The 14921-nt window shown below is 35.7% G+C and overlaps 1 protein-coding gene across 6 annotated transcripts in view; it reads left to right on the top strand.

The window, feature by feature from the left end:
• The window catches only part of fbxw7 (F-box and WD repeat domain containing 7), a 281944-nt gene that overhangs the window by 219220 nt on the left and 47803 nt on the right, over positions 1-14921 (top strand). For 2 of the 6 annotated variants that reach the window (XM_087237226.1, XM_087237225.1), the window contains exon 1: positions 13189-13433. The exons of the other annotated variants lie outside the window; for them this stretch is intronic. In XM_087237226.1, coding sequence (XP_087093352.1) covers positions 13395-13433 — 39 coding nt within the window. In that variant the 5' untranslated portion in view covers positions 13189-13394. Of the gene's footprint in view, positions 1-13188; positions 13434-14921 lie in introns of those variants that run through there. 6 annotated transcript variants of the gene reach the window in all.

The following is a 14921-nucleotide window of genomic DNA, read 5'->3' as shown; positions in this document are numbered from 1 at the left end:
TTGGCCTTCTAAACATTAAACAAAGATGTTGATTCCAGATGCCATTGCCAGTAGCGTCTTCACATGTCTCTTTTCTCACATTACCTGGGTTTACCACGCTTTGCGGGGCCTGAAAATCATCCTATGAAACCAGAGCAGAGTAACGACTTTCTGTGTGAATCTGCTATGCTAAAGGTCAGCGCACCTTTGAAGAATCCTGCCTTTCACTGCAACACAGAGGGTCAAAAGTGAAGCTTTTAACAGTTTGTTCTTTCATGTTGCACAGGACTGACTGCTACCCTCCTGTTACGGTTCATTTCAAGCTATCGGGGGCGGGGTTAACTTATCATATCTGCTCACTGAATTACTTTAAGGTCAGCACCCCAGTTCGTGTTGAGGTTCTCAAGAACAATGGTTTATAAATGCAATCCTGGAGTACCCACCCTCCCCTCCACCCGGAAATTGTTTTCTAAATCAAACGCATTTTATTCAACTTATCAGCTCATTCAGTGCAGATTTGGTTGTGGTCCAGTAATACACTATGGGTGTCCAGTCTTGCTCCTGCAATTATGCGAGTTCAGTCTGCATGATTTTTGCAGTTGTTTTGTCACAGATGTTTTCACACTGCATGACTATCTAGGGTAGCGCTTCATCGTTGTTGTGTTCTCACTGCTAAACGGATTGGCGACTTTAAAATAGGAAGAATTGCTGACAACTTTGTTTCGGTCTGCAAATTACGTCTCTCAACTAAACACGCGAGAGGTGACATGGAAGCAACGCAAGGTCATGTACTATATCTATTATTAACTACAAAACGACTGAAAAGAAGCCATTTTAAATTCTTGTGTCTCTAGATACCCATACTAGTGGATGCTGCTCTCTTATTGGCTGTAGTTAATCACTGATGTTATTTTTAATCAAAACACATTTCACACGTCATGATTTGAATCGCCAATTAGCATGCCAAATATTTGTTGTGTCTGATAGTTCATATTAGCCCCTTTCACACACTGATACTAGTAAATAAGAGCATTTACACATCCAATCCAAAATACCAGTAAATTCTGACATTATTAACCAGAAATGAGCTTTAAATGGCTGGGCTTGTGTTTGTAAACATTTGACTACATTACAAACTCTGTGGATGGATCAGTGTTGTGAACAACTTCGAAGAAATATAGAGAAACACTTTCGCATGTCGATGTACATGAAATTTGTATGTGCTGGCGCTCGCGGGCTGTTTCACGGGCACACACAAAGCTTGAAGGTAAACAAACAATGGCTTGTCATAAGCATCTTATCGATAATTATTTACACAGTTGGCATTAAGATGAACAAATAAACGTGATCTGACTAACACCTAGCAGCTAAATATGTCTGGTAAAATTCTCATAATTCTCATTATTCTCATAAACCGCGTGGACGTGAATGCGTTTGATTGTTCTGATTGGCTAAAGCAGATGTCTCATCTCAGCACGTTCTAGACGTGCACGCGCTCTTTCCAGCAATCTTCCTTCTGCATTCACACAGCGCAGCATTCCGGCAAATTACCGGTAATGTTACAACTTCTCTTTCCGGAAAATAGCCAGAATGAATTTACAGGTATTTTCAAAAAAGGGCCTGTTTACACATACAGACCTTCCCGGAAAATTGCCGGTAATTTTCCGGAAGGGTCTGTATGTGTGAAAGGGGCTATTGTGTGATTGTTACTCACATGAACGAGCATCGTTTTTCCATGTGATTACGGGAATTTGTCAGCGATTTTTCTCAAAAGCTTTCTGTGAGTCAAAATCGGGGCTAAAATCATGCAGTCTGAACTCGGCGTTTGAAAGATATAAAAGCTGTCACCGGAGCTCAATGGGTATTTATTTGTAATTAAAGTGTTCAGTTTCATTCCTTAAAGGCGAATTTAAGGTATGCGTACCTTAAATTAATCTGGTTTATTCTAACCGGGATGATTTTGAGACGTTTTTCGTCATTCATACCTAAGCAATATTCAATGGCAATGGTTTAAGTGAACATGCAAATCCACTCTGTTAGTAAGCACTTACTGAAAAACAGAAATTCACAAGGTGGCGCTGCTGAACCTTATGGTTTTGGCACTTGTTTGTTATGCTTTAGTCACCCTTGTGCTTTTGCCTGGTATTACACAAGCATTTCCACATCTGTTTTACCTCCCCTACAGTGTGCGCACACACCTGGTTCACAGATTGCGGGAAAAAGTTACATGCTGTGAAAGAAAATTAGGTGAAATGAAATGAAATTCATGAAAAAAAATGTATTCATGTTTTTTTTAAATAATACACTTATGCCTGGAATTTTGTGCATACTGTGCATGCTCATTGCAGTAGACGTCAACGATAAACATGAGTGAAATGTACTTATACCTAGGGCCAGACAGTATCTGCAGACACTTTTTGCTATTTCTGCAGAACATTTGTAAAAAATCTGAGTATCATAACTAAAAACTTAAAATGACAAGTCATTAAAAAAAAACAAAAAAACAATTGAATGTTTACAATGCGTATTCATCTAGAAATGCTTATTTGGTTAAACAAAGCAATTCTCACTTTTAATATATCTACTAATAAACAGAAAAAATTACTTTACAAACTGTATTGTAACGAAATCAATTGAGTGACCCTTTCCTAACTCTTTCCTGATGAAAAAAAGTGTTAAGGCACTGTGCAAGTGACAGTTTGTGCCCTTATTTTTTGAATGTGTAGTGATTCAGTGTTCTGAATATTACGTGTCCAAACCCAACTCATATTTGCTTGGAAATTTCTAGGGATCCTGAAGAGTTTGATTAGTTGGTTTGCACATGTGTTCAATTATAATTGGAGACTAAATCTGCAGGATACTTAATTTGACACCTCTGCTCTAGACTTGAAATCCTTAATGTAAGGTAAAGCCTTAGGCTAGTGAATATCCGCTGAAGAATGCAGAGGAACCGGTCTGTGACAAGTCAGTAGCAGTTTCTGTAACATGCATGGAAAGCTTCTGAACTTCTCAAACAGATGGAAAAATAAATCAGTAGCCTCTGTGTCCACTAATTACCCAACATTACATCTGCAGCCCGGGTAAAATTGCAGTCCTAATGTAGGCAAACAACACCTGGAGGCGTTTTGTAGTCCTCTTTCTTGCTGTTTTAAGAGGTTTGTCCATAAACTCCCTTCAAAAACTAAATGGCATTTATTTAGCTACTTTTGCTTTACAAAAATCTTTGTAGTTTTCCTACTAATAGAAAGTTCTTAGGGGCCTTCAGAAAATGACTTGCTATTAAAAAAGGCCTTATTTGTTGCTAACAAACACAAATCTCTATTTAGATTTTACTGCATGTTTAACAGCACATGGGTTTGTATGTTTGTGAAGAATTTATGGCAGTCATATTGCAAGATTAGATCAGCGTGCAAGGGTCGATGCGCATGTATGCTTAGTTTAGTTCTTGGAACAAATGGAGCAAATGTAAAATACATTTGCATGTATGACCTCTGAAATTTAATTGATTCTGCTTATGTAGGGTGCGCATGTCAAACTAAATGGTACTTTGGCTAATTGTGAAAAATCTGTGCATCAGACCGTGATGATATTCTAACAACTCAAAACGGAATTGAAAAGTTAAGATGCTTTATATTCATTGTATTTATTGTGACTAAAAAATTTAAGAAAATTGAGGTTTCTGGATCATATTTAGAGGATATTTTATAATAATATTTGTTACAAAGCATTTGCGTTTGCATCTCCATCTCAGGTTAATTGATTTTTTTCCCCTGAAAGCACAGAAGTAATTTCCCTCTGCTCTTCTGTGCTTTGTGCACATCTGGTTTCATTTACCCAGCATTGTTGTTTATCCAATTCCTAAATTGAACAGTGACCCTAAGATGTCTCGTGTATCATTCCATCTCATCATTCACTCAGCCATGTGTGATGCTGCCTGAACGTCGTTCGTCATGACCCAATCAAACGTGATGAATCAGGGTCTTATTGTCAAGTTGGAGGCTAAACGTTCAGGTCAGGAGCAGATGGCATCATTGTGCTTCGTAGGACATGGCAGTCCGCAGGCGAATTCATTAACCTCGGTGTCATCTGCCCGATTGGAATGTGCGTTTGCTCGCTCCGCACCGGTTGCCCATTCATGGTGAGGACACTGCCTGTCCTCCATTTTCTTTTCAAAAAGGGCAAATGCACAATGTCTAAATGAGCTTCAGGAATGCTTTGCCTTAGTGTTTCAGAAACTATTCAAGTTTTCAGGCCTGTGATTTTCAGAATGATTGTTACAATGACCATGAATATTAAAATAATGTTTAAAAAAGCTCATCTCAGATTTGTCAAGTAAACTTGTCTTTGTTTAGTTACAATTTTACTTGTATTTAATGTGTTGATATCTGCTATTGAAAGGAAGAAAATGCAAACAAACAAATTATAAAGATCATCAAGGGCCTAGTGGATCATATTTAGATATTTTTTTCCATCAAATTCATTCATATTTCCCTAAAAATACCCAGATTTCTAATGTTTAAAAAAATATATATGATAAGGTTTTTGTTTTTCTAAAGCAATGATGGATTATGCCAAACTACCCAATATGGGTTAGGGTTGTTTTTCAACCAATAATGTCATTATTCTACGTTCTTTTTTTGCTTCATTATGATAGTAACTCTGATTTTATGGCCCAAAATGTTCTACTTAAAATGAGTTTTAATAGATCATCACAAAAATGAGCCTTTGTAATTTCACTCTTAAACCCACAATTTTTTCACTAGCTGTCCTCCTGTTTGCAGCATGTTTTTGGCGTTTTGCCTGCTTGATTTGTGATAGCGTCTTAAGGAATTAACATTTTCTTGGCACCTGTGTTGGCGCTTCGCTAAAACAATATAACGTTGTTGTAGGCCATCTATCTAGTGGCTGACAGGTCTTGTTGCTTTAAGCATATCTATATCATTCTAAAATCCATGAAATTGGGAGATAACAGAATGGACTTTGCAACTTAACGTTCCCAGGAAAGCACCTGTTTTTTTTTCGGTTGCATGTCAGGGAAAATCTCTCGCCATGGAGTTGGTTAATTTTCCACTGCGAACGCGGAGGGGTCAGAGTCTCTTCAAAAGACACAGGCAGGACCTTTCTCACATGCCACGCATTCCTATCTGCTTTGTAAAGTTTAGGAGGGTTTTTTTTTTGTCAGCAGAGGCAAGAGAAAGAGCTTTATACACAAACTCCCAGTCCTGTGACCCCTCCTTAACATACATACACACTCCAGTTTGTTTAGGGATTGCCATGGTGATGTTCCAACAGTCGAGAGATGGATCATCACACCTGCAATTTTTAGATTCATTCCAACAAAATACAAGGTTTTCTGTTGGTGAAGGACAAAGATAAATGTTAGCACTTGCAAAAATGTACAATATCCCAAGATAATCGTGATTTCGTACAGACTTTGAGCAAGGTCATTGCTGTAAAAGCCCCTTATAGAGGTTCACTCACTCTACAGTTTCATTGGCTTCAGGACACAGGTTCATTGGAACTCGTGTGAGATGAAGAGTTTTTCCGAGCAATTCATCAACAAATTGCTTGGAAACTTTTGACAGGTGCAATTTTGCCCCATCACTTGGTTGCAGTTACTCTGTGTGGTCCACTCCCAACAGAATACAGTATTGCTGCACCTGAAAAGATTAGCTGGTTTATTTATTTATTCACCTTGTAGTCTGAATAGAACAAACTAAAGGGATTTTCACAACAAAAATTATAAAAATAAAGGGCATTTTAACCATGACCTAATTAATTTGGCACCTACACCAACCTTTCAAATAGTGTTGTGGAAATTGCTTGTTCTAAATTTAGGGGGAATATAAAGTTGTATTTTTGTCTAGTCTAGACTAGGGCTGTGTGATTTTAATCAAATCAAATTGCGATTACAATTAAAAAAAAAAAAAAAAAAACAGCTAATCAAGCTTTTACTAGATATACTAGAAACTTGCTGGCAGGTGTGTTGAAGCAAGTTGAAGCTTAACTCAGCAGGATACTGGCTCTCCAGGACCAGGTTTGGACACCACCTAATAGTTTTCATTAAAATTGAAAAATGAAAAAGTTGTAGGGCTGCTCGATTTTGAAAAAAATCATAATCACGATTATTTTGGTCATAATATTAATCACGATTATTTAAAACAATTATCAGTTAAAGTCAAAATTATTAGCGCTCCTGAGAATTTTGTTTTTTTAAATAACTATTTCCCAAATTATGTTTAACAGAGTAAGGAATTTAAACAGTATTTCCTCTTAATATTTTTTTTCTTCTGGAGAAAGTCTTATTTTTTTGTATTTTTTTATTTTAGCTAGAATAAAAGCAGGTTTAAATCTTTTGAAACCCATTTTAAGGGTCAATATTATTAGCCCCCTTAAGCAATATATTTTTTGATTGTCTGCAGAAGAAACTACTGTTATACAATGACTTGCCTAATTACTCTAATTAAGCCTTTGAATTGCACTTTAATTTGAATGCTTGTATTTTGAAAAACATCTAGTAAAATGTTATGTTCTGTCATCATAGCAAAGATAAAACAAATCAGTAATTAGACATGATATAACAAAACTATTATGTTCAGAAATAAGTAAAAAAAAAATTCTTTCCATTTAAACGGAAATTTCATTTCTCGTCGTTTGATTAATGCTAAAAGAGGCGCCAGCTTTTCGCACTCACTAATGGTTTCTCTTTCATGTGTCTTTTGATTCTCAACTCGTTTGTTTATTACTCAAATGAGGGTTAATATGAATAATCCCTAATCACCGCATTTTGACACCTATTTGACCATTAAAGCGCTCATGTTAAGATTACTTTAGATGTCTGCATTTCTCTGCTTGTCTCAGTGTGCGAATGAGACCGAATGCTGACCGCGTGCTTATGTGTGTGCACGTGTTGCACACACACATAAGCACGTGGTCTTTCGCGCTTTTGGTATATGATGCAATAATCATTTATCTCGATTAATGGTTTTTCATAATCGTTAGAAGCCATAATCGAAATCGAAATCGGATTTTCGATTAATTGCCTAGCCCTAAAATGTTGTTGCCATTTATTCACTCTTCACTTTTAAATCTGTTTGACTTCTTTTGTTAATCACAAATACAGGTGTTTTGAAGAAAGCTACAAATCTGTAACCATTGACTTCCATAGTATTTGTTAAATCTATTATGGATCTCTATTGTTGGATGTTTTCAGCTTTATTCAAACTATATTTGTTTGTTCAACAGACACTTGAAAGTTTGGAACCACTTGAGTAAAAAGTTTGTACATTTTCATTTTTGTGTGAACCATCCCTTTAAGATATTGTTCCCAACTCATTTACAAATGGACAATGTTTTATACATACAGTGCTAAGCATATAAGTACACCCCTCTAAAGTTTTTAAATTGATATTTTTAATAGGAAGCTATACATTATTAAAAAACTGTGCATATACATTATTAAATTAGATTAGTCAGTACTGAAGCCAAACCTGGAGCTTATCTAACAAAATGATTTGCGATAAATGTCCAAAGACTAGTACACACATTTATGTTATAGAAAAATATTTTTAAAAAAAATTCTAAATGTTTGGTGACTATTTTAATTAATATATCTGTTTAATAAATCTGTTTTGTTTAAATGCACCAAAATACATTGTCTACATTCACTGAGAAATGGATAAAATATTAATTTTCAAAATGAGATGTACTCAATTATTCTAAACACTGCAGGTATATTCAAATGCATATACGCTCACCATAGTAGTCAAATACAGTTGATATTATTTAAATAAGATTAATGTTTATGTAGTTAATTGCATTTGAACATATGGTATACTACCTGTGATTATGAACCCTTCTAACTTAAAGGGTTAGTTCACCCAAAAATGAAAGCTCTGTTACTCACCCTCATCTTTAGAACACAAATTAAGATATTTTGGATGAAATCTGGGAGCTCTCTTGTTCTCCATATAAAGTAATGGTCCCACGATATTCACGACATTCAGAAAATGAACCTAAAACATGGTCAAAACATTCCATGAGATTTTAGTGTAATTATACTGTAATCATACAAAGCTCCATAAACACTTTTGTGCAATAAAAAAAAATAGTTTACTTTGTTAGCCTATATACTCTTTTTCTTGTCAGGTCATTAATGTTTATGTATTGTAGTCAGTACAATGTATTCCAGCCTGATATCACAAGAAATCGTTAGTATTTTACGTTTTGCCAGTTTAGTGGCTAATTCATACGAATTCATACGATTTCAGTCGTACAAAATTGTACGATTATAAAAAGGAGGCGTGGCACCTAAACCCAAGCGTCATTGGGGGATGAGCAAATCGTACTAAATTGTACGAATTAGATCGTACAAATTTATACGAATTAGCCACTAAATCAAAAAGTTACGAATTGCCGTGAGATTGTGTTGTGTATTCCCATTTGAGTCAGCAGCACAACACATAGGCAGCATATTGCCCATAGTAAACGTAGTAGAAGTTTACTATTTATTGGTGCACAAAAATTTAATACAAGTTTTAATGATGAGCAAATATCTCAGGGGTTCGAAATTAGGTGACTAATTAACTAAGAAGAAGTTAACTAATACTTTAAGATATTGTTGTCATGCTATGGTAAGTTATATTTTTCAAGTATACAAGATATATTTTCTGGTGTTATTTGCTGATTTGTTCATTCATATGATTAATTTATTAATCTGAATGTCACACTGAACACTCCCATGAAAGTGATACAGTGTAATTAAAAAAGATTAAGGAGGATCGCGACATGATTACTGCAGAGAAAACATGTTACTACCTGGTCAAAGCCAAATCTTGGTGGACGTTTGTGATCAAATCACTGAAAATGTTTTCATACGAGGCAGAAAGAGGCTTTTATCTTTTACTCACTGCTTGCGGAGTTAAGCAGCAGCACCCATTGTAAACAGAATTCATTAATAGCGTTTTGTGTGTCTGCTCTTTCATTATCAGGATGAGGCAACAGTGTTTTACTCCTAAATGGATTTCTCTTCAAATCAGTTTGAATTGGAGAGGCGGATTAGGACGTTGATTCGAAAGTTGTTGTTTAAAACCGTTCACTCCACTAACAACGTGGTTACTTGTAGCCTTAACTCAGTTTAGTGTCATTTGTGAGCACCTTGCCCTCTGCAATCGATAAAAGGTGCTTGATGCCATGCTGATTGTTTCACAAGTAGATGCTCTGTTAATCCTGTGCCGTTTCCTTTCTAATGAATGTCAGGCAAATGGCAGAGATCACATTTGTTAACACTTCCTTGATGCATTCCTACGTTTCATTTGTCTTGATTACACTTTAATGAGCATTGTAACACCAGTCCCTAGAGGTTTTAGTCTGGCTACATCACACTTTCAGAATTTGTTTGTGCTTTTTAAAAAAATTTTAGGTATAAGAATGACTAAATATTTTGGGTTCGAAGCATGGCAACTTCTGTTTTGGGATCTGGTACTGATAGACGAATGTCATGGCCTGTTACCTGTGAACAAAAGCCATGACACAGAAACTTTAGGCGTTTGTTTGGCGTTAAGCTTCAGTGACTGTGTTCTCAGTTTGTCAGTGATGCAGTAGTCCTGTCAGTTGTCTAATGAGGTTTAAATCGGTTGGCTTTTACTGAAACTGCATTGTTTAGGATTAGTAATTGGGTATGAGTAAATAAGTAATGATTTTATTCGCAAAAACAACTTGGACATAATTGTAGTATGACACGAAGGTAGCTTTAGTCATACTAAGCACGCTTGCAATATTTCATATGTTCAATCTGCAATCCTTTCATGAAAGTGTAATTATGAGTGCCCAGAACACAATGTAGCATTTCTCACTGCACTGTGTAATCTTATAAGGCAGTCAGGGTGGTTCAGTGTAAGCATCACTGAGGTGTCTGTAGGACATGTCCCAACTTGTTCAGTGAATCACAGGAACACCTCATTGAGTGACCTCCTTTCATCTTTTGTCTGATTGTTCAAAACTGATGAAAAAATCTTGTGAATGAACAGGAAAGAGGCAAAACCAGTATGCATCTGATTTGTTGGATTTAGGTGTTGGTAGACAAAGTATTTTGCCAATGATTTACAATAAGCTTTGATTTGGTCATATTTGCTGAACTAATAATGAACAATATGTCTAGAGCATTCATCAGATAATGTTAATCTTATTTATATTTGTCAATTTCTTTGTTTTCCTTAAGTAATGGGGTAAAGCTTATAAATTTAATTCAATGTATTAAAATGAATAAATAAATACAGTCACATTTTTACTTCAGGTAGTTTTTTTCAAAACTGCTAGTGCATTAAAATATGTTGTTTAACCCTCTGTTAAAATGTTTAATGTTGAAATATTTTGTTCCACATACTCTGTAATTTGAGACAAATGAGACGGGTTGGAACTTAAAACTGACATTTGTCATACAATGGTGACACTTTTGGAAATATTTTATTCAATTTACCAATTTGTGGTTGAACCTTAATCTCTAAGCAAATAGCATATTAGCAAAGATGAATAAATCATATATTTAATATGTTAATCTTTTTTATTGCTGACTGTACATTATCCTGCTTATTACATGGCTGCCTAGATAAATAGCCATCAAAAAATTGATTTGAGCTATAATTCATTTATTAGACATTGAAGAGATGGAAAAAGCTAAAGAGAAAACCTATTATATATGTAATAATGAAAAGAAAATATTTTATTGTTTAATTTTTGGAATATATTTTTATAAATATTTAAATATATTTATAATTATTTATAAAGGGTTCAGATGCAGTAACCTCTAAATACAGTCTTAAATGTTTTCCTAAAATAAGCATTTTTCCCAGCCTCATGTGTTTCAGTTATTTCACTTGAAAGACACTGAAAAGAACCTTTCCGTCACTATAAAAGTAAAGTTAGTAGAGCCTACATACAGGATTTTGAGAAAAATGCTGTTTTAGAAGACAATGTCAAATGTATTTATCCCTAATTGTAGATATTAACCTGAACATTAAATAAATCCATTACAGAATTCATATTTTGCTTAATTAAAAATTCTATACATTTTATATATTAAATTTTTTTGCTTGCAGTGAATTTTGGCAATTAATAATTTATTACTATAAGTTTAATTAATACTGGAACTGTTTCTAATAAAATTAATTACTATTTATTAAATCAGATTTTACAATTTTTAAATAATTAATTTACAACTAGTTATCAACAGTTCTGTTTACCTGCAAAACCTTCTAGTTGTGGTTTTCCTCCACTGCACATTAAACATCACCTTATTGTAGTTTAGTGTAGATAATATTTGAAATATTTAAGTTAGTTTTTATTTGCTCCACAACTCTCTTGTCTGTCTACGCTTGGGCGATCTTTAATCATCCAGTCAGCACACAAAACCACCCCGAGTGCCAAATACCACCTGCTCAGTCTGACGGAAACAACAAGAGGTGGGGTCAGCAATCATCTTCTGCGTTTGAGAGGCGGGCTTAGAACCGGCATCAAGTGTAAAACATGCACCACCCAGTTTCGGTTGATTTTAATCTCATGCTCTTCCACTTTCGTCCTCTGACAGCATGCAAGGCTATGTTGACTGAACTGCACCAAACATTTCAACTGCAGAAATCCTGTCATCTGATCCCTGTGCATCTTCTTAAGAGCCAGCAATTCATTTCTGCCCATATTTGTGTTCTTATTAGCTTAATAAGATTTATTAGAGAGCTCTATGGGATTCATTCTGATGTGTCAGTCGTAGGTTTCAGAAGTAAAATATTCTGAGTATAAAAACAGTTGTTCAGGGCAGACTTGTGTAACTGACCTGCTCACTTGGGAAATCGTTTTCCTCCTTGGGTTTTTCCGTCTCTCTACTGTCTAATAAATGAATTATAGCTCAAATCAATTTTTCATGGCCATTTATTTAGGCTGCCATGTAATAAGCAGGATAATGTACTGTCAGCAAGTCATCATCACAAAATAAACACGAAATTGATCAGGGCTCTGATGCAAAAGCTGAGAATGAGGATTATATCTCTGCAGTTTTTTGGTTTTTAGAATAAATTGATTTCACTACTTAATATATGTCTTATTGCGAGATTTCATGTAGGTTTATTACAGCATTTTAATAGGAATATATGCAGTTAGCCTGACATTATTGCACAATAAACACTTTTAAAGTGATTTAAAACACCGTATACAAGTGGATTATACTAAATAGATGTAAAAATGGGTGTTAAACCTAAAAGTGGGTTGAACCTGCATTAGATTGGAGAACATGGCAATTTAATGTTTCTCAACTGACCAATGAAGACACATTTATACCAAGATGACACAAAGACTATCCTTTAAAAAATAGTATTGAATTTATTTTTTCTCCCTCCATCAGTTTTTTTTTTTTAAACCTGCCCCAAATAAAGGATCTTATAATGAAAATGTTTAGCGATGCTTATTGATCACTTAAATAAGCTGAGGAGTTTGAAAGGTCCTTAAACCATATTTAAATGGCTATACAATGATATAGGCTTTATTAGATACTGAGAAAACATCTGTTGATAATAAATGCTATAGTATAGGTATATACATAGACCATATTGAGAAATGTAACCAAAAACAATGGTCCTAACGTATTTTCTGGTTTACATAAAGTTCTATTACTTCCGAGAATCCAAAAAGAGCTACGTATTGATAAATAATGCTATGATTGAATTGCCTCTTACAGTTATGAAATGTTTATGGGCCTATGGCGACATCATTGAAATGGTCTAGGCCTATAGTATGTATTATAGCATAATGTTAATAATTAAGGACCTTTCTAATTTTTCTTTGTTTTTCAGAATATAATTTAAAGATCTAAATATAATATAATATGATTAATATAATATGATTAATATAATATAATTAATATAATATAATATGATCAATAAATATAATATAATATAATATAATATAATATAATATAATATAATATAATATAATATAATATAATATAATATAAGCCATCAAAAAAACTTGGAGTATGAATAAATATCTTGTGTAGATTTCAAGAAGAGGGCAGTCTCTCTCTCTCTCTCTCTCTCTCTCTCTCTCTCTCTCTCTCTCTCTCTCTCTCTCTCTCTCTCTCTCTCTCTCTCTCTCTCTCTCTCTCTCTCTCGCTTTCTCTCTCACTCTCCTCCCTCCCGTCTCTCTCCTTCTGTTGGCTCAGTCAGTCCGCTCAGAGGACGGTCAATGAGACAGACGGGCGGGTCGTTGGAATCTTCCTTTTCGGCTTCAAATGCATCCGTCCGTGGATGAGTATGTCCCTGTCGGATCTATCCGGGATTAATATAGCCCTTATCGAGCAGATATATTACCATAAATTCTTCATCGACTCTCAGTGAATCGCAGCCGGGATTACCGTCATCACCATCACCATGGGTTTCTACGGCACTTTAAAGATGATCTTCTATAAAGTAAGTAAACGCTGTTGATCGTGTTCGGATGCAATGCGGGTTTTTTTTTATCGATACCGCCATTCTCTCGGGGGGCTCGGTTTCATAGCCCACCACCGCTGACGCGACGCGACAGCAACGCTCCTGTTATAAATCAAAGAAGCGGCGTAAACTGCAAGCGCGTGATGTCGAGTCGTACAGCGAGATGGGTGATATTCAAATACGACGCGCGCGCTTGCAATGCACGCAGCTCCGGTGATTAGAACAGCTGCATTCGGGTTTGTCGCGTCGCGCTCTGACCGCGCACACACGGCTAGATCGGTGCTTGTCTTTAAGGGTGCGTCGGTGAAATATGCGACTCTTCTTACGGCCACTGCGGAAAAATCTCCAGCTGACAGAGAGAATCGCCATACGCTATATTTATTCACAGTATACTTTTGAGTCTCCTTCCCAACAACCTCGTATGTTGAAATGGATGTGATGCGCTTGAATATGGGGTGGGTTTGAAGAACATAGGCTCCATCAGTATTTCTCCACCATCTGCCCATCCTAATACACACACTGCACCTGCGCTCTCTACATATACACGTCTATTCATCATCTATACATCAGCACTAAAGACTTATTTAATTGTATATCTGATTTAGTTAGTCTGTAAAAGGCTTAACTGCTTTTTTAATCTGTGATTGACTGTTATTTGATTCAGTTGAAATGAGTATGATGCTATCATATTTGATACACTTCTTCCTGCACCATTCAGAGCAAACCTGTTGGTAATATTAATTCCTGCTTTGCAGTGTTGTATGCTGATACACAGCAGAAATCCTCCTTTTATTTCAGTATTGTTAATATAAGTGTATATAATAAAGAATATCACAACATTGAGGATGCAGGATATGTCAGGGGTTTTTGAAGTGGTTTGAGTCGTGTCTGTGTGGTACAACATGGGCTTCTACGCTGCCTGTTGAAGGGTGTGTATCCTCCACTGCTGGCGGCATCAGACCACCCGACAGTGATTGGGTCACTGTGTCATTGCATTTGACGGAGAAAACCGAGCCACATCTGGGCACAAAGCACACACTTTTCCCATTTTTAATTTGTGTGAAGTGGGTGTTTTAAATCGGAGGGGCTTATCAGAAGCTGGCAGTCGCTGCAGTTTTCAGGGTGTCCTCTGATCAGAACAACATTGAGTGAACTGCAGTGACGTTGACGGATGCTCCTGGCAATCTCGCTAATTGTTTGGTTGTAAAAGGCAAGCCTCATTAAAGATGTTTGATGTCCTTAGATGGACAAAATGTGAAAATAGATCCATATCTTTCATGATACTCAATTCTTGACTGATCTTACTTTCTCTCCCATCACTTTTAAGTGGTTATTTGAGGAGCACACCTCACTTTTATAGTTTAAAATGCTAGATCTTTAGATAAACTTGCGTTCTTGACCATTGCAAGTCCTAATTAAAGCACATATGAAATTTATTCATTCATAAATCTCAGGGTTTATTTACTA

Source organism: Danio rerio, chromosome 1 (assembly GCF_052040795.2).
Source record: "Danio rerio strain M-AB ecotype USA chromosome 1, GRCz13ab, whole genome shotgun sequence".
In the NCBI taxonomy this organism is placed as follows: Eukaryota; Metazoa; Chordata; class Actinopteri; order Cypriniformes; family Danionidae; genus Danio; species Danio rerio.
Note: the sequence above shows the minus strand (reverse complement) of the source record. Positions and strands in the feature narration are given on the sequence as shown.